Source organism: Rattus norvegicus, chromosome 8, assembly GCF_036323735.1.
Source record: "Rattus norvegicus strain BN/NHsdMcwi chromosome 8, GRCr8, whole genome shotgun sequence".
Lineage (NCBI taxonomy): Eukaryota > Metazoa > Chordata > Mammalia > Rodentia > Muridae > Rattus > Rattus norvegicus.
In genome coordinates, this window is record NC_086026.1 from 55,366,728 (window position 1) to 55,391,260 (window position 24,533).

The window sequence follows — 24,533 nt, forward strand, 5'->3', positions numbered from 1 at the left end:
CTTTCAACATGGGCACTTCCTTCCACAAACGTTACCCTCACTGTTTGAGGTTAAAGGTGTATACTAAGGACTTGCCTGAATTCTATCCAGAGGGATTAAAGGTGTATACTAAGGACTTGCCTGAGCCACACCACAACTAGAAACAGGATTTTCCAGAAAATAACACAATCTCAGGTTCCCAGTGTGATCAAATATCCTGCAACACCCACACCTCCACATACATGATTTGTTTTTTAAGTTGACAGATGGAAACAACGTGGGAACAAAGCCAGTGTCTTTAGTAACAGAGCACAGAAAGGCAGTCTTAGCCAGCAGGTCCTTGGTGGAAATTTTCTCTGGCTAGTTAGAAAGAAAAATACAGAGGGCCAAAGGAGACAAAGCTGCCAACTGGAGGGCAAAGAGTTGGAGAAGGGAAAGAGGCTCGGGGTAGGTAGATATATAGCCTTCAGATTGCTGCAGGGAGTGTATCCCAGTACAGGGGAAAAGGCAGGGGGACTGCCATGAATTCAAGGCCAGCCAGAGAGGCTGGGGTGTAGTTCAGGCTAGAGTCCCTCAATTAAAAAGTTTTCCAGCGTGGGTCTCCCCTCCCTTTCACCTTTCCCCTATCCTTCCCCTTCCTTTTCCAGGTGCATACGTGTGAGGCAGATGTTGCACTTGACCCACTTCCAGCGAGCTCAGGTGGCTGGCTACTTACTACCTAGATTTGCTATTTCAGTCTGGTGACAGGGCTCTGAGCTCCACCAACCAGACACCAGTGTCTGCTGGGACGCTGACATGAGTGTCGTTCGCTTGCCTTTTCTAGACTTTGGCTTCAGCAACCTCTTCACTCCGGGTCAGCTGCTAAAGACGTGGTGTGGCAGTCCTCCCTATGCCGCACCAGAGCTCTTCGAAGGCAAGGAATATGATGGGCCCAAAGTGGACATATGGGTGAGTATGTCCCTTCTTACCACCCGTCCCCCTGCAGATGACAGCTGTCCTACCAGAAGGCACCATACTGCGCAGGGATGCAGAGCACGTTCACACACCGCACTTGCAGTCCCCAGTCTCCTTCAGCCCCCAACTCACGTGAGCCTTGGATTTCAACTCCAGCCTTTGCATCTGCAGAAGAACCCTGCGAGGGCCTGAGCAGATGATGCTTGTACTCTTTCTTCAGAGGCTGTGTCTGAGAAATGTTTGGGATATCACCCTAAATCTATGTCTGGAAGCCAAGAAGAATGTTAATTGACCTTGACAGTATTGACATGTTTATCGTAACTGACATTTTATAAAGTGAGGACAAGTTGGTTCCGTCATCTTCACATACACTAATGGCCTCTTTTGTTTCCTCTGATGTAATTACCTGTCTGTACTCTGTTTGGGCTGCAGAGTCTTGGAGTTGTCCTCTATGTGCTTGTGTGTGGCGCCCTGCCGTTTGATGGGAGCACACTGCAGAATCTGCGGGCCCGTGTGCTGAGCGGCAAGTTCCGCATCCCGTTCTTCATGTCCACAGGTAAGGGACGCACCGGCACAAAGCCATGTCTGGGTTTGTGGAGAGGCAGGCATGTGAAGTCATTTCACAAGTGTAGTGATGCTGGGTCCATGGCCATTTGACTGCTTTCTAAGCTGCAGCTTGCCCCAGCCTCTCCAAGAGGCAAGGTTCCTTAGGAGCAAAATGAGCCACCCGCTTTGGCTCAGGAACCTGGGCTCTGGTCAGTACCAATTTGTTTGAGCTATTGTTTCCTCGGTCTAAGATGGCTGAGGGTTTTGCATGGCTCCTGACAATACAGATTAGACTAACTGATGTGTGAGTCACTGGTGCCATCACGTCGATGCAGTGGGATCGACACGTGTCTCACCTGCCCTCCCTCAGCCTCCACTGCAGTGCGGGGCTCCACTGTTGGCGCTGATGCCCAGGGCAAAGCAGGCTCTTCATCTTCATCTAGACATGGCCTCCTTTCCTAGATCGCTAGTCCACCTTCAGATTCAAACTAGGTAGGAAATGTTTTAAGTAAGTGGGCAATAGGATAATAGCTTTTTGGAAATTCTAACCCTGAAAACCAACACCAGAAACCCAGATGTTAGAGTTAGCAGACAACTGAGAACCTCTGTGGGTTGGCCTCAGTTTGGAATGTATTTGGTTAGTTGGTTCGGGATTTCTTTGTCACCATTTCTGTGCGTATAAGAGGTCGTGTCTGAGGCACTATAACAGTGGTACCTTTTGTCTAGCTACTTTCCTCTTAAGGAGGAAAGCATGCACACCTTTAGAATAAGTAGGTGGAATGTGGGCTCTGTTTAACTGAGTCATCTCAGAACTGATGACTTGGAAGGTCTTGTGTCAGTTGATGATGGCGCTCCAGAAAAGGGCAGAGGAAACCTTTAGGATAGTAGATGGGACATCAGTCAAAGAGGTACAGTTGGGAAACATGACATTTCAGGGTCAACTGGAAAGGAAGGATGCTGGAGGATCACAGCCCGAAGGCCCCAGGGAGGGAGCAGTTGAGGGTGTGCCTGAAAGGAGGTGTTGAGAATGTAGACTGCTTTTTCTCTGGTGGAAGGGGAAGAATTAGAGGCTCTTAGCAATAGAAAATAGTATGGTTAGACCTGTGGGTTTTTTTCTAAATTTTTATTATGAAAACTTTCTTTTAAAGACAATCACTGTAGTTGCTACACTACTTGTTGAAAGGAGAGTGTGTAGCTGTGCTGTGCAATGTGGTGCGGTGCGGTGCTGTGAGGTGTGGTGGGGTGCCGTGCCGTGTGGTATGGTGCGGTGCCGTGTGGTGCGGTGCAGTGGTGTGGTGTGGTGCAGTACCATGTGGTGTGGTGCGGTGCCGTGTGGTACGGTGCAGTGGTGTGGTGTGGTGCAGTACCATGTGGTGTGGTGCGGTGCCGTGTGGTGCGGTGCCCTGTCCTATAGCACAGCGCAGTGTTGTGTAGTGGAATGCTGAGCAGTGCTGTGTTGTCCAACTCAGTGTGGTGAAGTGTTGTGTGGTGCAGGCTCAGTGATGGTGCTGTAGCAAAGAAGCGTGCTTGGTAGGAGACTTGGAGTACAAGTGCATGCTGGGGTGGCTGTTCCCAGACGGAGAGAGAGAATGATTCGGGAAGGGAACGTTGCTCACACTGCATGGTTGTCACGTGCGAGGCACTTTACAGACATTAGCTCCCTTCGGTATTATGAGCTGCATGAGGTTGTTACCCCACTTTGCTGGTGATACCACAACCAGAAGAGGGTGAGCACTGTCCCCATTAGAACAGCTTACTAGTGGCTGAACTAGAATTTGAACCAAGGCAGTCTGTCTCCAATAACATTTGATATTGGATTTAATGTAAAGAAAGAATAGTTACAGGTAACCCCAAGGTTTTTACCTGGGCGACAGAAAGGATGGATTGACTACTGAGTCCAGGTAAACTGAGGATAGATTATCAACATTTTGGAAAGATGTTTTTAGAAATGTCGAGTTTGAGGTGCCTGTTAGCCGTCTACATAAAGGCTCTGGTCAGCATCTGAAGAGGAATGAGTTCTAGCTTAGGATCCTATCTGAGCGTCATCAGAATATACCCTAATGCTCACTCCCTCTGCATCTCAAGATGGTTAGAGATGAGAACGGTGAAGAGGGTCAGAAGAATGGTTAGGCAGGAAAGCCAGAGTCTGCTGGTCTTGAAGACAAGTGAAGCTGTCCCAGGAAGCTGAGGTAGAGGACTGAGAACCGAGAACTGAATACTGGATTTGGAGGAGTGGAGCTCACTGGTGAGGTTTTGGTGCCGCCGCCACAGGAAGCAGATACATGAGCGCAACAGGACTGACCAGAGTGCAAGTCACAGGAAAGGAGGAAGCCTTGACTCTTCCCAGCTTGACTGCACAGCGATAGAGGCAAAGAAGTGTGCACTGGGTGGCTCCAGCCCTGGTCATCAGATGTCCTGCCAGTAGCTGCATTTCCTGTTGTCATGGTGACTGCATTTTACCATTCCCTTCTAGGGAAAAAAATTAGGACAGTTTTAGGTTCACAGCAGAATTAAAGGGACAGATGATGTTCGGATGCCCCCGCCTCACTTCCCACAGCTTCCCTACTACCAGCAAGCGCGTGTGTGTGCACACGCACACACCCCTCACTCAGAGCCTGTCGTTTACAAGAGGGTTACACACTGTGGGGGTTGTGAATTCACTGGGCTCTGACAAATGTATAAAGACTCATCCACCATGATCATGTCAGACAGAGTAGCCCCACCTCTGGGATGATCCTGTGTGCTTCTCCTGTTCCTCCCTTCTCTTTCTCTCCCCACTGGTGATCATTGTCTCCACACATTTTTGCTTTTCTAGGATGTGATGTGGGTGAAGACACCATGTGTTGCATTTCTCATTGGCCTTCCTTCCACGTAGGAACGTGTACAGGCGTATAATGTCTGCTGTGTCTTGCTAGCTCGTTTCCCTTTAGTGCTGAATACTCCCTTGCCTGGATGTACCACAGTTTATCCTTTTGCCCACTGATGAGTGTCATGGTTGCTTTCCAGTTTTGACAGTTTGTGGCTAAGGTTGCGGCGATATCCTTGTGCAGACTTTTGTATGGACACACATTTTCTGCTCGCTTGAGTAAACACCACGGAGCATGACTGTGAGGCCATATGGTAAGAGCTTGTTTACATACGTAGTGGGCTGCCAAACGGCCTTCCCTGGAGCTGTGCTGTGTTGTTGGGAGAGTTCTTGCTGCTGCCCTCCTCGCAAGCTTTTGCCTAATTAGCCTGTGGGGCGTGGTCCCCCTCCCAGGTATGGAGTGGTTCCTTCACTCTGTAGCTCCGAAGTCTGTTATTCTGAGCTCTCTTCACCTACACTCTGCATATCCTCGTCGAGCTGTCTCATCGGGTCTTCATTTTTTTTTTTCCCCAACAAAGTCTCACTGTGTTTTCCAAGCTGCCTTTGGACTCCTGGGCTTATGCAGTCCTGCCTCAGTCTCCCAAGGATCTGGAATTGCTCATTTATTCCTAAGGGTTTTTCACTGTCTTCTAAACCCCATTGTTTCTTACTGCCTCTGAGATCCATTCCTTCTGTCCCGAGTGTACTGTCTTTGTCATCCCTGCCAGATTTCTCCTTCTTTACATCTCCTCTGGTCCACATGACCATTCCGAGCCAGCTTATTTACTGCCATGGCTTCACCCTTTCCCTTCTGGAAACAGCTGCCAATTAACTGTCTCCCAGTTCCCTCCTGAGGTCTAGGGCTACATAGACATCCATTTGCTATTTAGCATCTTAAAAAAAAAAAATCATTGTTTTATAGTCCTGAGACTCAAACCCAGGACCTTGAGTGTGTTAGTCAGGCACTCTATCACTGAACTACAACTGATTACTCAATGTCTTCCTTTAACATCCTGAAATCACAACACTGAAACATTTTCTAAAATTAACTTCATTCCCTATCCACAAATTTGCTCTATTTGGTGTCCCCTGTGTCTGCTTCTGAGGCTTGGCAGAAACAAATCTTGATTGTTTCTTCTCTTAGCATCACCAGAGCCAACTGGTTAGCGAAGGCTGTGTTCAGTCTGCTCTTCCTGTAGCCGCTTGTGTAAAACACGTTGTCGTCTTCTCTTGCCTAAGTTAGACTGAGTCAAATCTGTGGATCTGAGTTCATCCTTGTCTTCTCCGTGTTACTGCGTGAGAAACTTTTGCAGACATTAGTAATAACAACTACACCATGCATACAAGCCTTACATGTACACACATACAAATACACAAATCTGGTCATATCATTTTGTGGTTTAAAAGTGTTTCAGGGGCTGGAGAAATGGCTCAGCAGTTGAGGGCACTGACTGCTCTTCCAAAGATCCTGAGTTCAATTCCCAGCAACCACATGGTGGCTCACAACCATTTGTAATGGGATCTGGTGCCCTCCTCTGGTGTGTCTGAAGAGAGCAATAGTGTACTCCCATAAATAAATAAATAAATAAATAAATAAATAAATAAATAAATAAATCAATCAATCAATCAATCTTTAAAAAAAGAATAAATTTTAAAAAATGTTTCAGTAGTTTACCATTGCCCAAAACTCACTCCTAATATGTCTAGAGTACTGAACTTCAAGAATTTTTACTGCAACCATGATAAAAAATATACTTTATACTATAAGCTAGAACATACATACCTATATGTTTTTAAAAATCAAAATATATTGTTTTGAGACAGAGTCTCATTCTCTAGCCCAGGCTGATTTAAAGTCAAGAACCATCTACCCGGTCTCCTGAGCACTAGAGTTACAGGCACGTCACTAGCCCCACTCCAAGAGCCTCCCTGCTCCAGTGCTGGTGGTCATACCTGAGGCTTCTCCCACTTAACCAATATCCCCAGCCAACCTCCAGCAGTTTTTAAAGGGCCAAGCCACTTGTGTTATGGGCGTCACACTCCAGTGTGCTTTGTTCTGCTCCTTAGGTGCTGGTTGCAGCTCCGTGAGTTGCTCTGAGCGGTGAGGTAAAGCAGTGGTAGCAGAGCTTCTTTGGGAGCTGGCCCTGCCCTGCCTTTGTTAGACCCCTCACTCCGAGCTACAGCCTGTCATCCTAAAGTACTTCTGCTTCCTCGAGTGGTATCTTTTCTGGAGCAGTTCTCTCTGCTCCAAGTACTTCCTTTATTTCTCCATTCCACACTTGCAGTGCAGACCTAACAAGAAGTTAGGTAAGTTCCAAGGAAAGAACACAGGGCAGGGGAGATAGCAGTCGGCGATGTGCTTACCTCACAAGCACAGAGTCCTGATTCAATCCTCAGCACACAGTTAAAAGTATCAGTTACAGTGGCACATGCTTGTCTTCCAGTACTTGGGAAGTCGAGGCAGGAGCAACCCTTAGGCTTTCTGGCCAGCCAGTCTAACCCACTTGAGTGCTAAGCCAATATTTCTGAGGTCAAGATTGTTTTTGGCCTACACATGCATATTTAAAAAAAGGACAAATCCAGATATTTTCTATATTTTTTATCTTTCTGAACCTTGTCTTACTATTATGACATTTATCAAAATATATTGTAATTGGGGACTGGAGAGATGGCTCAACAGTTAAGAGCATTGTCTGCTCTTCCAGAGGTTGTGAGTTCAATTCCCAGCAGCTGTCTGATGATCATAACCATCTATACTGTGATCTGATGCCCTCTTCTGACATGCAGGTGTACATGCAGATAGAGAGTGTCTGGACAGAACAGCACTTCCTACATCCTGAGTCCATGTCAGAGTCAACTTCTCCTGCCTTGTGCTCCAGAGGCTTCCATTGACCCTTAAAATCAGGCTGGTTGTAGGGGTGCAATGCCTTTCACCTCAACCCTCAGAGGCAGGTGGATCCGTATCAGTTCAAAGCCAGCCTGGTCTGCATAAGAACATGTCTCACAAAAGAAAATAAAAAGGGAAATCAGAACGTACACAATCGTGACTCCTCTGTAGCACACCACCCCCGTCCTGTTTTCTGTTGTTCTGACCTCAGGCTTTAGTCATAGGAAGGCCCTTGTCCTTTCTCAGACTCAGCAGGCATACTCTGCTGTCCCCTCTCTGAGGCCTTTCTTGACCACTGCCACCAAACAGCATCCATAATTGTGTTTGTCTTAACCCTTGTCACAGTTCCACATGCTCTTACTTATTTTCCTGCCTCCCACGTTGTCCCTGTCCTCAGCTGACAGGAGTTTTGGATAAGTTTTGTTTGCTGCTCTATTCCCAGGCCATGGGATAGTGTCTGGGTTCTACACACATAAAGATGTGTTAAGGGAGGAATTAATGCACAGGTTTGTTAAAAATACCACCTACAAAAGCCCTTCCATGGGGAATACTCTTACCCAGACAATGTCAAGAAATTCAATTGTGTACACCTAATCTCAGCACTTAGGAGTGGAAGTAGGAGGCTCAAGAACTGAAGGTCATTAGCTGTTAGTGAGTGTGAGGCTAGCCCGGCCACACGAGATCCTGCTTCAGTCCCTGCTCCACCCTTAAGCACCCACAAAAATAACTACATTTCTCTAAGGCCTTAGAGTTTATGAAGTAGTTTCCTGTATTTCGTCTGCTTTGAACTATGCGACTATGCTCTGCAGTTGTTCCTCTATACTATTTTACTGCTTTCTGTGACGTTGAGAGAAACGAGTTGCCTTGTAAAAGCCACACAGATCATCCCAGTTTAGCCATTCCTCAGATGCTGTATTGTTCTGCTCAACCTCAGTTATAAAAAGGGGGGCGGGGGCAGGTCCATAAACCACTTCCTCTGCTTTTCCAGTGTCCACAGTATTTCCTGTGAGGGATTTGGATATCCTCCGTCTTCTACCACCCTGGCCTCCCAGACCATGCAAGGCTCTTGCTCAATCAGGCCTCCCAAAGCAGGCTGCTGAGAACAGCTCCTGGCAAGTGACTTAGCTTCTGGAACCGCACTCTTAGTGATTACCATGAAAGCTGAGAGACTCTGAGAATGGCAGCATTATTGTCCTGAATACTGTTACTGCATAATCCCAGAGAGGAGGTCCCCGAGTGGGATAAAGGAAAGCTCCATAAGATGGAGCACAGAAATGAGAGCCATTGGAGGAAATGACTCGGCAGTTGCCATCTTACTGTGTGATCATCCTTGTCCTCAGCAACATGCATGAGCTTGGCTTTGTCCTGTACCATAGACCTGAATCCCAAGACCCATCAGAGGCTGGTACTGTCCATGAATGTGAGGCACAGAGGAAGGAGAAATCATGGGATATTCTCGGCTTCCGAGCAGAGACATCCTTCAAGTATCATGGAGTTCAGGTTCAAGGGAAGGATACTGAGAGTCTAGCCCTGGGTCCTCTTTCTGTCTCTGAGCACGGTTGTGACTTACCAGACCTGGAATTAGCTCTTCCTGTGGAGGTCAGAGCTGTCAGGTCTGCTGTCCCTTTTTCTGTCTCTGTCTCTGTTCCGCAGAGGCCAGTGTGGTTGAAGAACGTCCTTAGAACCAGGCCTGTTCTCGGTGGTCACCAGCTTGAGCTGAGCTTATTGGGTTTTGTGAGAAGATGTACAAACTCAGTCAGGGCTGAGAGAGTTTCCCACGTTAGCCTGTGAGACTCGAGAAGATCCTTTCCTCTATCTTTTCTGGCCGAGTCGGATTCCAGAGTGTCTCCAGCTGTGTGGGAGACCAGTCTCTGAAGATGGACACTGTTTCTGCAGGAACTGTGGCATGAAGTTGTCTTCTCATAGTGGGTCAAACCTTGTTAGACACAAGTGTTCTCCCATGGGTATCCTGAGATCAACTAAGGTCACATACTGCTAAGTGGCATTTGTCATGGGCTGGAGTGGGTTTTAACCACCTAGTTTGTTATGGCCTAGGACATCAGATGCATTTTACACAGCTGCATCTCCTGGAGCCTGGCAACACCTGGCAGGAAATACATGTCTTCTCAGTGACTAATCTGAGTGAAATATGGAAGGAACCACAATGCTGGGCATACGGTGGTGCACACATTTAATCGCAGCACTCAGGAGACAGAGGCAAGCAGATCCTCTGAGGTCAAAGCCAGCCTGCTCTACATAGCAAATTCCAGGACAGCCAGGGCTACATAATAGAAACTCTGACTCAATGTTCCAACTTCCCAATTTGTGCCCAAAAAAGCCAGTTGAGAAAGACTTACTACTTGACTGTAGAATCTCCCGTAGGTGCGGTGTTGTACTATTAAAGTGACAGGTAGCTCACCCCTGATGGTCGTATGCACTCAGGAAACCAATGGGCTTTATAATCTTTTGTTATTATTTTGTAGATGACTAGATCAAGTGACACTTCTGGTTAGTTTGCAAAGGTATTTTGAGCCAGCTGGCTCAGGTCTGTTATCCCAGCCAGCACTCAGGAGGCTGAAGCAGGAGGAACACAAGTGAGTTGGACGCCAACATTGGTTACATAGCAGGTTAGAGGCCAGACTGGGCTACATAGTGAGACCATCACAGGGAAAAACAAAACAAACTATTTGATTTACTGTGATTTGGCTCTCCGAGTCTCTGGTAAATCATGTTTGGTACAGGCCAGTTTTGTTTTGTTTTGTTAAGGTTTATTAATTTTTATTATGTATGCAGCGTTCTGCCTGCATGTATTCCTGCAGGCCAGAAGAGGGCGCCAGATATTGTTTATAAATGGTTATGCTGGGACTTGAACTCAGGACCTCTGCAGCGCTCTCTCCAGCCCCAGGCCAGTGTTTTTGAGTGAGGCTTCTTGGATTAACCCAGAGCTCAGAGCTGTCATCCAGGTAGCATTAGCCTTAGCCGCCTGATGATAAGGGGACTCAGTTTCTTGAGCTCATGTAAGATGAGACCCAGTCTAGCTAGTGTCAGCAGAGGTCTCATCTGACTCCACTCACTGGTGGAAGCCAACAATATATGTATGCATTTGGTTACTAGATTGACTACCTAATAATACGTTTTTAAGTCCATGGATATGTGCTTTGCCTTATCCTTCTGTTAAATACCACCTATGGACAAATGTAGTCCAATCATTTACTTAACAGAGGGAAAATTAATTTACCATGAAGAAACTGCACTGGTGCTGAGTGCATTGAGATCTCTTGTGGGCAATATTTTTGAGTCCTTATTGATTAGACTTCATTGGGAATTAATTAGCTGTAATATTGCATAAGCATTTTATCACTGGGAATGCAAGACCCCACTTACATAATGCTTCTGATGGAGAATATGGCCTGCAGCTACTGCCAGAAAGCTTCCACTTAGAGGACGGTAACTCTGCCTCTTCTGAGTACTCATCAAGAACCACAGCGTCTCCCTGGGCGAAAGCACTGTGGAGAGGAACGAGGCTGGGAATGGGCATCACTTGCCCGAGCCGTAAGTGCAGACAGAGGCACATCTTTAGATTCTGCACTCCATCTAGGGAAGAAAACCTGCAGGGCTTTGGTGTCTGTCCACCCAAGGAATACATCTCATGCCAGAGAGCTGGGTGTGGTGCCACACACGTGTGATCCCAGCACTTGGAAGGCAGAGGCAAGAGAATCACAAGTCACCCTCAGCTATATATCAGTTTCAAGACCTACCTGTGATCTATGAAAATCATTTAAGGGTTGGGGATTTAGCTCAGTGGTAGAGCGCTTGCCTAGCAAGCGCAAGGCCCTGGGTTCGGTCCCCAGCTCCGAAAAAAACAAACAAACAAACAAAAAAAAACATTTAAAACACTAAACAAAGCTAGACCCGCTCATAAGAGTGAATTAGGCCTTGCCCTAGTCCCATTAGTTTACCCAAGTTTCCAGAAAACCAGGGACAAAAGTCACTTGTAGTGTTCCAGTTATTACCATACATACCTGTCAAGCAAACTGTTTTCTGGATTACAGAAACCCTATATAGAGAAATAAAGAAGATTCCAAGTAGAAGAAGTGTGATTCCAGGGGTTGGGTAGTAACTAACCTTGGTTCCTGTGTACTAGGCACAGTTGACCTAACTACCTAATGCTCAGCAGGCTCTCTCCACCCCAAGAGGTAGGCTAAAGAGGGGTGGTTAGGTTGTTGTGAAAATGAAGGCATAGTAAGGATAAGAGATGGTCACTTAGAAAATGCCAGAACTAGGCTTTGAGCCTCAGCCGTCTGGCCCCAGAGAATTCCTAGCCATTTTCAGTTACATTGAGTTCTCAATAAATACACATCGGGTAAGTTTTTACAAGTATTTGGAGAGTCCTGGAGTGGATATCAAAGAAAGCATTAAGAGGAGGCCATGAGATTGCCCGGTAGGTAAAGGCACTCGCCACAAGGCCTGGTGACTTAAGTTCACTCTCCAAGACCACTCCGACCCCACCCCCACAAACACTTAATTACACATTTTAAAAACGTCTTCATTAGTAGCAGATACCTCAGACTTTGGGGTAAGACTGAGATACAATTCTGCCCCACTGTAGTGACAAGAGCAGTCTGCCCTTCCACACATGAGCTACAGCATGGGCAGCCTCTCATGAGCAGGGTAGCCCACGGGGTTCTTCTCAAGGTTGGCATTCATTACAGCTAATTGGGGTGTATCTGGCCCTTAGCCAGGAGCTCCCACTTTCTGGATTTTGATTCTGTCAGAGCTGGAAGAAAGTGCTGGGACAGGTAAATGGCAAGGGTGGTTTGGGGTGGCGTCTCAGTGGCAGAGTGATTGTCTGGTTATGTGCCAGGCCTGAGCTCAAACCAACCCCACCCTGCCAGGAAAGGGAAGGAGAAAGAAAAGTGAGGGGAGTGAAGAAATAGTTATTGTTTAATACATTGAGATATAGGTCAAGGCCTTTCTTGCTGTCTCCCTTGGCCTGAAAGAAGGCTTCACCGTCAGATCTGTCTGAGCTGTTTCCCTACAGGTTCTGTGTTTAGCCACTAGAGTAGCTTCACAGTTCACGATGGAGAACTCTCTCTGTTGTAGACTGTTGTGCTCAGTTCCAGACAACAGTGGGGATGAGATTTGTATTTAATGCAGTCATTTTGCCTAGCGCTGCTGCTCACCGTGTACAACTTGGGATTGATCCGTGCTTATTGAAGTGAAAAGACTAGTCCTCGGCTTCTCAGGAAGATTGGGGGGTAGGGGTACACACACTGTCTTAATATTGTAATACCCCTGTAGAATTGTTTTACTCTATCTTTTTAATGTGGTTGTTTTGCTTGCATATGTGTATGCACCGAGTCAAGGCCTGGAACCACTTAGAGGCCAGCAGAGGACATCAGATCCTCTGGGACTGGAGGGTAGTGGTTGGGAGCTGCCATGTGCATGCTGGGAACTGAACCCAGGTCCTGTGCAATTGCAGCCAGTGCTCACAACTGCTAAACCATCTCTCTCTCTCTCTCTCTCTCTCTTTCTCTCTCTCTCTCTTTCTCTCTCTCTCTCTCTAATGAATCAAATTTTGGTACAATCACTGCCAACTTAGGTCACTACACAAATACTAAAATTTCTGAATATTTAATTTCTAAAATACTAAAATATAGATACTACTTTAAATAGCCAGTCCTTCATCCTTGATTTAGAAATGTGTGTGCAGTTCTATTTTGGCAATAGTCAATCAAAATTTATAAAGTATAAAGTTGATATGGTGGCCCATGCCTGTCTGTAACCCCAAATTTTGGGGGAAGTGGAGTAGGAGGACTATGAGTTCAAGGTCAGATTATAATATACAGTGAAATCGTGTTTGTATTAAAGAGCAAAACAAATTCAGGGGCTGGTGACACACTTGGGAGGCACTGACAGGCAGATCTCTCTGAGTTTGAGGCCAGCCTGGTCTATTCAGAGTGAGTTACAGGATATCCAGGGCCACACAGAGAAACCCTGTCTTGAAAAAACAAACAAACAAAAGCAAAACAAAAGTAAAACAGAACAATAAGGGCAACAAGGAGTGTGAGAGGTGGTGTCTCAGCGGTTAGGGGTGTGTGAGGTGGTGTCTGCTATCCCAGAGGACCTGGGTTTGATTCCAAGCACCTCAAAGTTGCTCACAACCATTTGCAACTCCCATTCCAGGATCCAACGCCTTCCTCTGGCCTCCACAGGTACTGCATGTACATGGTGCACATACATGCAGATAGAACTCCCACAGACATAAAATAATAACACATAATAATAATATAAAAGTATTCAAAATTTTTAAAAAGTGTGTGTGTGTGTGTGTGTGTGTGTGTGTGTGTGGCCAAAGGACAACTTTTGGGAATTATTCTGTCCTTTCCCTGTGGGTCTGGGGACTAAATACATGCCTTAAGCTTGGTATCAGGAGCTGCCCCCATTGCAGCCATACAACTCTGGCCTTGGATAAGGCTTTGTCTCGCACACATGGGTCCTCGCTGCATTTGTGGTGAGCTTGCACACTGAATGAATATTTTACATATAAATGTCTTGTTTGAAAACTGTTTTCCTTCTTTTGGGGGGTGGGTTTTTTGAGGCAGAGTTTCTCTGTGTAGCCCTGGATGTCCTGGAATTTACCCAAGATGGCTCCAAAACTCACGGAGATCCACCTACCTCTGCCTCTGAGTCCTGGGATTAAAGGCCTGCAGCACTAGGCCCAGCCTTGGTTTAGATTTTCAAAGGGCAGCCAGGTCAAATAGGTTTCACAGCTGCGGGCTGTTGGCATTGCCAGGGCCTCTCACTTCTAGGGCTTAGTGCACAGCAAAGTGGGGTTTCTAGCTCCAGCCAATGTCTTACCAAAAGCTGCCTTGGTGGAAGCCGAGCACAATGGCTACTGTAAAAACAGATCTGACTTCTCATTATCTCTGAAGAGATGAGGGCCAGAGGCTTATTTCCTGTTCATAGAGAAAAATGGCAGAACCAGGTTTGATGGTGCACATCTGTAGTCCCATCACCTGGAGGGATGATATTGTTGGTGCCAGCCTGGGCTACATAGTGAGAAGTGGCTTCAAAGACAAGGAGGGGAAGAGACAGAGAGGCCACGCCGGGAGGGAATCTGAAAGAATATGAGAATGTTTTATTTGTGGTTTTCCTTTTGGAAAAAGCAGTCAGCATTACTGAGACACTGAGTCACGATCATCTGCAGGTCCAGAGCATAAAGCACCGCAAGTCCTGAACGCCGTGCAGGGCCTCCCAGCCCTCCCACCATCCTGTGTCTGCGGGACCAGCTCTCCTGGTCCATCCCTGACCCGCACAGAGCTTGCGAATAACAGAGGCTGACAGTCATGTGCCAACTTGCATCCAGATTCTGACATGCAGTTTAACTGTTTCAAGTTCTGAAAGTTGTTCATTATCCACAGAAAGGGGTGTTTTAGAGATTTGACCACCAGTTAATTTTTGTTCCCATTTTGGATTTTGAGATTTAGAAAAATAGAGCTGTCTAAAATTTGGATTGCTATAAAAGCAATCTATATGAAGTAAACATTGATAGAACGCATGCTAAAATTGTCCAAAATATAGACTTTGGTGTTGAACACTTGAGAATCCCATATATATTTAAGCATATGTATTGAGCATATGTCTTGTTGACTGGAAAGACTAAGAGATCAAACACCTTCTTCCACACACTTAGAGGAAGCATGGGTTTCTGGATAAAGTTTCTTACACTCTTACAATGTCCTCTGGCACCCAGATGTCTTCTCCTTCCCACCAACTCAAAGGAGCTGTGCGTGTGCAAGGGTCTGTGATTTCGTTTCTTTGAGACTGTTCCTCTGCCGCAGACCCAAAAGCAGGCTTGGTGATGCCCATAATTTGGCACTACTTGAAAGGTTAGAGGATGCCAGGCTTTCCTTCATGGGGTCAGTCCAGATGTGGGACAATCTGGTCCCACAGAGCTCTGTTCTCCTTGTCTGATTCCTTGGTTTGCAATGCCTGATTCGTCCATCCCCACAAGCACCAGAGTTCAGTCTTCAGTAGGACCTTTAATCCTAACCACTGAAATCATTAGCAGGTGAACACACCGCGTGCACACACGCACACGCACACACACACACCACACACACACTCATGCACGTACTTGCACACAGGTTTCCGTGCTCTCCTGCTCCCAGCCTCTCATACATTTGCTGTCATCCCACCTCATGCTCCTTATCATCTCATTCATAGTCCCAACCACGATCTCTCTGCTCCATTTGGAACCTGCTTGTAGGTGACTCTAGTGAGGCCGTTTTTGGAGTTCACAGTTTTTGGTCATCAGCTGAATAAGAGAATTGTTCTGATTTGTTTTTCTAAAGCAATGCTGGATGCTACCTCAAACACTAAAAATGGTGTTTGTTTGTTTGTTTGTTTGTTTGTTTGTTTGTTTGTTTGTTTGTGGCAAGGCTTCTCTGTGTAGCCCAAACTGTCCTGGAACTCATTCTGTAGACCAGTCTGACCCTGAACTCAGAGATCCTCCTGCCTCTGCCTTCTGAGTGCTGAGGTTAAAAATCTGTGCCACCACATCCAGTTATTAATAGTGTATTTTTAAAGGTATATTTAGATGAAGAATTCTCTAGGAGGGCTAGTGGAGTGGTTCACTGGATAAACGCTCTAGCCACACAAGCTTGCTAAGCCAAGTTTATTTCCTGGACCACTGACCAGACCACCCTACCTTAAAGGTTGAAGAGAATCGAATTCACAAAGTTAGCCTCTGACCTCTACACCCAGGCCATGTGTGCATGCATGAGTGCACACACCCCAGAAATCCAAATGCCTAGAAGACTGAGGCAGGAGGACCATGAGTTCAGGATTAGCCTGAGTCTGACTTATCTCAGAAACAAACAAGAACAACAACAAGAATGAACAGACTCTGCTGCTTAGTATCTGCTGAAGTTTCTTTTTTTTTTTTTTTTTCCCGGAGCTGGGGACCGAACCCAGGGCCTTGCGCTCACTAGGCAAGCACTCTACCACTGAGCTAAATCCCCAACCCTCTGCTGAAGTTTCTTTCTTTTTTTTTTTTTTTTTTTTTTTTTGGTTCTTTTTTTCGGAGCTGGGGACCGAACCCAGGGCCTTGCGCTTCCTAGGCAAGCGCTCTACTACTGAGCTAAATCCCCAACCCCTCTGCTGAAGTTTCTTAATGTCTCAGTTTCAACTTCTTACAAAATGTAGATTCTAATAGGTGTCGTGTACCGGTTGAATACTTAAGGGATTTAGTACTATGCCTGCCACACTACACACAACTAACATCGGCAGGTATGTCTCTGAAGGTATCACTCTACTGACATTTCATTTCCTTCTTTCTGCTTTTGACCCCATACAGCAGCAGACCTACATCTTTAGTAAAATGATGGTTTTCTGGCAACTCCAGCCGGAAGCATGGTAATGACTATGTTATGTTGTGACTTCTTGGGTATTTTCTGTCTTGATTTTTGGTTTTGAGGTTTGTTTATTTGTTTGTTTGTTTTGAGACAGTCTCACTTGCCCCAGAACTCCCAGCAGTGGTCACGTAGCCCAGGCTGGCCTCAAACCTGTGGTAGTCAGCCTCCAGGTGATGAGCCACAGGCATGAACAGTTGCTCTCCATGTTTGTTACTTCTGGTTTGGGAACCAGAACTTGGCCTTGATGCTTTTCCTGTCCCAGCTCCCAGATACTGAGATTCTAGGAATACCGCCACAGCTAGCTTCTTAGGGCATGCAGTTGTCAGCAAGGTTTGTCAGCCACTAGTGCTATGCTCCTGCACCTACCATTTGGGAAGACATGACTCATGATGGGACGTTGGTGATACATGGTTCTAAAAGGTACAGTTGCTGTCTTTGAAGCTTCTTCAAACATAAGTCTTTGAATGACATCCTGAAGGCCACCCATGTGACACGTTTATAGTGAAAATGAGATTACCACATTGTACACAGACCATTCCTTTATCACTCACAGAGTTTTGAGAATTGGGGGTAGGTGGCCAAGGAGTACCTTATGTCCCCTTGTTATCCAGAATAGTGATCGGTAAAATTAGTAGCTGAGACCTTGGTGTGGCCTTGCCTGCACATAGTACACACCCTCCCTCAGCTCCTCAGATCGCCCATCCAAGTCTCATCCACGCTGATCAGAGAGAACCCTTTTCTTCATTGGATTATGACTTCCAGATCACATCTTGACACACAGAATCTGTCTTAGGCCTTGCCTGTGGACCATCCCTCAGACACTCGAAGGACAGCCCAAAACATCCCCTCCTGCTCACATCTGCCTTTCTCCATGGTAAATAAGCCTCATAATTCTTAAAATATTTCACTTGTTCTCCTGTCACAGGAATGAAGTGAATTTTTACACACACAGTGTTTACACACACACAGACACACCCTTACACCCTTGCTTAGCATCCCTCTCAAGCCAAACACCTTCAGCCTCCTTGAGAAAATTCTCTTCAAAGACAAAGGTGTTTGTTACCATCTCAGATAAAGTTGGGGACAGTCTTCATTCCATTCAGAAGGAAGCCCATTCCTGAAAGTCAATGTCTGTCAGCTCGGCAGGCCCCACACTGCACATCTTGTAGTTAGCACTCCCTAGGAGGTGTCTCAGTCAGGGTTTCTATTCCTGCACAAACATCATGACCAAGAAGCAAAGTGGGGAGGAAAGGGTTTATTCAGCTTACACTTCCACATTGCTGTTCATCACCAAAGGAAGTCAGGACTGGAACTCAAGCAGGTCAGGAAGCAGGAGCTGATGCAGAGGCCATGGGGGATGTTACTTACTGGCTTGCTTCCCCTGGCTTTCTCAGCTTGGTCTCTTATAGAACCCAAGACCACCAGCCCAGGGATGGCACCACCCACACTGGGTTGGGTCCCGCTTGATCACTAATTGAGAAAATGCCTTACAACTGGGTCTCATGGAGGCATTTCCTCAAGGGAGGCTCCTTTCTCTGTGATAGCTCCAGCTTGTGTCAAGTTGACACACAGAACCAGCCAGCACAGGAGGATTGTGTTCCACAGGCCCACGGTGATTTGGCTGAAGAGACTGCCTGGACTCGTGTGGGAAACAAACAAAAGCAATGTCAAGTGGGGCAGAGGCTGCCTCTCTAGCATGAGCGTAGAGCATCTCTGCTGTGTCCCACAGTCCTGGGTCTCAGCAGCAAAAGCTGTGTACCCTCTGGGAAGGGACAAGTGAGGAGCCACTCTCCTCCGGCGGGCGTCCTGAGGGCTGGCAGATCACCCTTTGCTCTGCTTCATTCTCCTGCTGCTCACTTGAGTGTCCTGTGGTTGTGGTTGTAGGTTGGGAAGCGGTCATTGCTTTCATTTTCACCCTCTTCCATATCTTGTATAGAATAGCGCGTTCAGATCTCATCTGAATTTAATTTTATGAGCTATATGATACTGAGAAAATGTGGCTTGATACTGAGTTCGGCCATGTTTCACCCTCTGCAACAGATGAAACGTGTTAGCTTCTGATCATCTGCCAGGTTCTACTCCGTATGACAGCTAGGATCAGCACACTTGCCCTTGTGCCACCGACACAAAGCGAGGTCCCTAATCTGGGGAATTGATGTAAACTCTTTGCCTCCTTGAATAATCACACATTAATGCAAGTTTGTGTACATAAGTTCATAATTCCTTGTGAATTTTTTTTGTGGTGAGTATTTCAGGGTCTCTTAGGATAAGAACTGTTAAGGATGACTGAGCAGAATTTTCAAAATCCTGAAATTAAGGTTTGCATTGGGACGTATTATGACAGGTTCTGCTTTTATTTGTTTGTTGTTTAAAGAAATTGCCTAGAAGAAGAACTCTTTGTTTTAAAAAGCAAGCCTGTTACAAACATTATGTGGCCTTGGTCCCCTGATGTCATAGGATAAATTTTGTGTAGAAAGACCAAAGAAAAAGAGTGGACTGCCACCTAGAGGCTTGAATAACAACATCGCAACTTCCAAAGCATATCCTGGCCTCCCTGCACTGAACTTCGTGAATTAAGAACACCTACTTCTCTCTCTCTCTCTCTCTCTCTCTCTCTCTCTCTCTCTCTCTCTCTCTCTCAAATGATGACAGACTTGTATGTCATAGATGCTACACTGCTGGGTCTACACTTGCTACATAACTTTAGACTGGAGACACCATAGTCTTTCAGATAGGAATGGCCCTTGAATATACCTTTGTTCATAAAGCAAAAACAAACTGGTATTTTTATTGAGCATCTGTTTTGGATTTCTGAAGTTATAATACAGTAAAAATTAAGAGTAAATCTTTTAAATGACTCTGAATATATCTTTCATGATAGTGATGCTACCAGAAGTCCTATAGAAATTGCAGTGTTGAATCTGTTCTGGAAAAAAAAAATAGGTGAATAGAATGTACATCCTCCCAATGTCGCCTTATAGGACAATCAAGAGCGCATCCTTATGGTAGCCGAATGTATTAACACTTCAATCCTGTTTGCTCATTTACAAATGAACCTTTATAGAACCTACTCTAGGATAGTTCTGAAGATGCAGTGAGATGAAAAGTACTTTCACAATATAGTCTTATTGATATGAATATTCAATATTTACTCATATATTCAGTTCCCATCAGATATATAATCATTTTTGGTATTGGATAGTCCATATTGCTTATGGCAGTAGAAAAGACCCCGGCCTTGCATTGTGACAGAGATAGCCAACAAGTACAAATATGAACAAGAGAAGTCTTTAAATAATAAAGAAAAGTCATGTGACACAGTGAAGAACAACTGAGCCTGTTTTCATGTCAGAGGTCAGGGATGAGTTTCTGAGGAAGTGACAGTTAAACTCTTGCCTGCATGACAGGGAACCCTCCATGAGAAGACCTGTGGAGTATCCATTCCAACTAGAGGTCTAAGCATAGAGGCCAGACAGTGGAGAGAGCTGCATTGTGGGAAATTAGACAGTAACCTTTTAGGCCCAGGGCTTGACAGTTTCATTTTGAGATCATGAGAAGAAACTATAGAGTTACTAAAGTGGTGTTGGTCTAGCCTTGACCTTAAACAAATGCCAGTGGAGAGTAAGACTAACGGAGCAAGAACCACGCAGAAAGACTGCCTAGGAACCTTTTCTGCTGCCCAAGCAAGCAGTGATGGCTGGGGAAGGACTGGTGTGGTTCGGGTAGATTGACCCTTTCGACTCTGCAGGATTGAGGCAACATAACAGCTGTGGTTAACGGCACCACGTCAGGGAGGGGCTGGGGAGATGATTCTTTGGGTAAACTGCTTGTGTTTGCTGTGTTTGGATCCCTAGCACCCACGCAAACATAGGCATGGTGGTGCGCCTGTAATCCTAACACTGAGGGGGTGGGGTGTGTGCGAAGATCTCGGGTTCACTGGCCAGCTCATCTCCCGGAGCTGGTGAGCTTCAAATTTATGAGTCTCTGTCTCAAAAAATATAGTGGAAACAATTGAGGAAGCCACCCTACCGTTACCTTTGACCTACATCCTTGTTCACATAAACAAATGGACCTGCACACATGTGCACACACCCAGGTGGACAGCCGGACTATTGGTTTGGATCTGGCTTGAAAACCATGTGACTGAGGACTCTGTGCTTAAATCTGGGCCATTTCCAAATTGGGAAGGATGCTAGCGCACTGCTCTTAGGACTGTGGTGGGGCTGAGGTAGCCGTTGTAGAGTGCTGTGAAGATACATGAACAATGCAGCCTCATCCCTGTCTGCCTCCTGCCTCATAACTGCTGCTCCAGCACGGTCATCAGAACTCCCAATTTGTACATGAGAAAGTTTTTAAGGTGAGTGGCTTTGAAATCAGAATACAGGTTTCTGATCTTGAACTCTTCTTCTCTCTCCAGTATAACCTGGAGTATGAGTTACCAAAAGAAAGTGCCCACTGGCTGCATCTGTAAGCGCTGCTACGTGTTCCTGGCGTTTGCTTTACATTAGGAAAGTTCTGTGGTGGCCTACGCCCCTGTGCCATGAGAAACGCCACACTGCACACCTAAGCCAAAGTCACTAATGTGCACATAATAGTGTGTATGGGAGGCTAGAGCTGCCCATCTTGGTACCTCTAAGGTGCTGAATCTCTCTAGAGGACAGTCTGTTCTTCGTTCTGTTGCAGGGGACACATGTCAGATTTAGTGGAGGCGTTTACCAGACTGCCCCATTTGAATTTCTTTTCTCCCTCTCTGCTGTGCCCATTTCGTTCTGGAGTAAACAATGAAGTAGGTAGAGATGAAGGCAGAGGAGAAGCAGAGCCAGAGGCAGGGAGCCTGAGACTCTACCTGCTGCTCTCACATTGAGCCCCTCAGCTCTACCAGGACCTCCCTCACTGGCCTGACAGCAGCTGTTTGTCTGTTACAGAGTGTGAGCACTTGATCCGCCACATGCTGGTGTTAGATCCAAATAAGCGTCTCTCAATGGAGCAGATCTGCAGGCACAGGTGGATGAAGCTCGGAGATGCAGACCCCAACTTTGAGAGGGTGAGCCGGGCTCCTTGCTCTGGGAACTCCTGATTCGCTCCTTGTCTTCTGCAGTGATTGTAATCGGCCCAGGACCCAAAGAGACGAGCAGTAAGAATCAGCTGCTGGGTAAAACCAAAGTGGCCTGTGAATTCACAGGAAGCCACAGCACCAAGCCAGGCTGTGGAGACCAGGGATACTGGGTTTCACCAGGAGTCCCAAAAACCACAATTTGCTCTTGACTTCCAAGACAGCATGCTGTACAGCTCACTGCCACCAGAATGCCTCTCTTGTCTGAGTAGCTCATTTCAGCAGCTTCTGCAACATATTGCTGCACCCCATTTATGATCATTCCACATACCCCAGGAGGTCAGGGAGCAGAAGGTTTTTGTCAGCCATAGCTGATTGCCAGAGCTGTCTTGCTTAGACTTTGTATGAGACCCAGGGAATCTGCAGCAATGGGGCATAGGACAGCTTGGTCACTATGTATCCTATGCCGTGCTGAGGGCTGCTGTTAACTGGAACTTTGACTATTTGTCTCTCTCCGTGTCACAGTTAATAGCAGAATGCCAGCAGCTGAAGGAGGAAAGGCAGGCAGAGCCCCTCAATGATGAGGTTCTCTTGGCCATGGAAGACATGGGACTAGACAAGGAACGCACACTTCAGGTACCTGAGACTGGGTGGAGAGCCAGTAAGATAAGTGGCCCTTCCTCTTTTCTGACTTTCCTGCAGTGTCACCTTCCTGAGCTCTTGGGTGCTCCTGCTTTCCTCCCCTTTCCTCTGCCTTTGCCCTTCCTGGACCTAAGAGGGAAGGAAGAAGCTGCTTTGTGTTGTGCTGGTGGGTCACAGCTTGTCACTGAGGCACCACCTCAGGGTCTCCCTCTCCCTTTCTCTCTTGGCAGTCATTAAGATCGGATGCCTATGACCACTATAGTGCGATCTACAGCCTGCTGTGCGATCGACACAAGAAAAACAAAACTCTGCGTCCTGGAGCACTTCCCAGCACGCCCCAAGCCATGACTTTTCAGGCACCAGTCAATATCCAGGTGGGCAATGTCTCTATGACCTAGGTGAGGACAGGTTATACCAGGGTAAGGGCTAGCCACTGCTCATCAGCTTTTGGTCATGAGAGATTTCCTATTCATCCACTTTTGTCTCCTCCATTGTCAGAAGACCGTCAAGATCTGTCTTTCTTTGAGAGAAAGTCCAATGACAGAAATTGTTATCTTAATTTTATTTTAAGAAGTAGCAAATCATTGTGAGATACCATTCTCCCTAAGGATGCTTCCTTGCTATATCACCTGAAAGCAGAAGAACCAGACTTTTACAATCAAGACTGCTTTGAACATAATCCTAGCCATTGGGAATCTCAGGCAGCCTGGGCTACATAGCAAAACCATGTCTTAGAGAAAGGGGTGTGGGGAAAGATAACTTTGAAAACCTGTCATGGTTTCTTCTAGTGTCTCAACTCTGTGTGTCTGTGTGTACTGCTTTCTAGGCGGAGCAGACAGGCACTGCTATGAACATTAGCGTCCCCCAAGTTCAGCTGATCAACCCAGAGAACCAAATTATAGAGGCAAGTAGTCATGTCCAACCACTGGTGCCTGAAGCCACATCTCTTCCCGTAGCCACAGCGCCTTTCCTTCCTTCTGATTTACTTCTGATCAGCTATGTTTCCCCACATTAGCCTGACGGGGCCGTGAACTTGGACAGCGACGAGGGTGAAGAGCCTTCTCCAGAAGCCTTGGTTCGCTATTTGTCAATGAGGAGGCACACGGTGGGAGTGGCTGACCCACGGTAAGTACCTGGTCAGCGTCCTGCCAGTACTAAGGCAAAAGGTCCGTCAGGGTTGAATGCCTCCTGTGGTACATTTTCTCCTACTTCATAATATAAATCAGTCCCCAAAATACATTTTACAGGGGCCACAGTAAACCATGGCCAATTTGATTAGTTACAAAGTCTCCCTATAGGCAGTGGCTCTTAGCAGCCATTGTGTCAGGTGAGAAGAGTGTAATAGTATCTTTGTTGACAGTGATGGAGTTCTTCTTATCTAAATCATTCCAGAAGTACTCCATAATACTCAGTCACATTTAGCAAAGTATCGTGTTGCATGCCTTTAATCCTGGCACTGAGGAGGCAGAGGCAGGAGGATCTCTTGAGTTCAAGGTCAGTCTGGTCTGTATGTTGAGTTCCAGGACACATAAAGAGACCCAGTCTCAAAAACAGAAGTAAACTTGCCAACTTTAGCAGCTTTTAGAGATGCTAGCTACCTCATGGTCTATATTCAGACTCTTTTAGAAAGGGGAGACAGGTAGTATGACATCATTTATGTGTGTGGACAGTTAGAGGCACTTGCCTGGCACAAGCAGGATTCGGGGTTCAGTATCTTGCTCTGCCCCAAAATAAGCAAGAATCCCAAAACACATTTCCCAAAGTATTCCCTGAGGCCCTCATGTTTGGGAAGTAGACTAAGGACCAACTCACTCCATTTCTACTCTGCAGTCGAGACCTGTTGGCGTGAACAGTAGCCCATCTTGTTGCTGAATGTTCTCTTCACCAAGCAGGAAAGAGAGGGTTGTGGCAAGCCTTCTCCTGAGAGTTCAGCTCAGGGCGGAGCTGGCTTTCTTATAAATGTCTGTCTTCTGAGCAGATCCCCAGAAAAAACGCCCATGCCTGCTGGTTTGCTTGTTTTACGTGCTTGTTCTTGATGTGATCAAACGAGCAATAGAAAGACCATTTGGGTTCCACAGAATGTGTCACTGCTGAGGGGTGGAGTCCTGAGTCGTGATTAGTGGAAAAATCTCTTATTTAAAGTCTGATGGGCATGACAGCCCCGAACATCCAGTTCTTGTCTGTCCTGTCAGCACTGACAGTAGTAAC

At 46.4% G+C, this 24,533-nt stretch overlaps 1 protein-coding gene across 2 annotated transcripts in view; it reads left to right on the forward strand.

The window, feature by feature from the left end:
• The window catches only part of Sik3 (SIK family kinase 3), a 210,170-nt gene that overhangs the window by 157,759 nt on the left and 27,878 nt on the right, over nucleotides 1-24,533 (forward strand). For both annotated transcript variants that reach the window (XM_017595912.3, NM_001271216.2), the window contains exons 5-11: nucleotides 803-927; nucleotides 1,366-1,489; nucleotides 21,556-21,674; nucleotides 22,209-22,319; nucleotides 22,556-22,699; nucleotides 23,152-23,229; nucleotides 23,341-23,450. In XM_017595912.3, coding sequence (XP_017451401.1) covers nucleotides 803-927; nucleotides 1,366-1,489; nucleotides 21,556-21,674; nucleotides 22,209-22,319; nucleotides 22,556-22,699; nucleotides 23,152-23,229; nucleotides 23,341-23,450 — 811 coding nt within the window. The remainder of the gene's footprint in view (nucleotides 1-802; nucleotides 928-1,365; nucleotides 1,490-21,555; nucleotides 21,675-22,208; nucleotides 22,320-22,555; nucleotides 22,700-23,151; nucleotides 23,230-23,340; nucleotides 23,451-24,533) is intronic.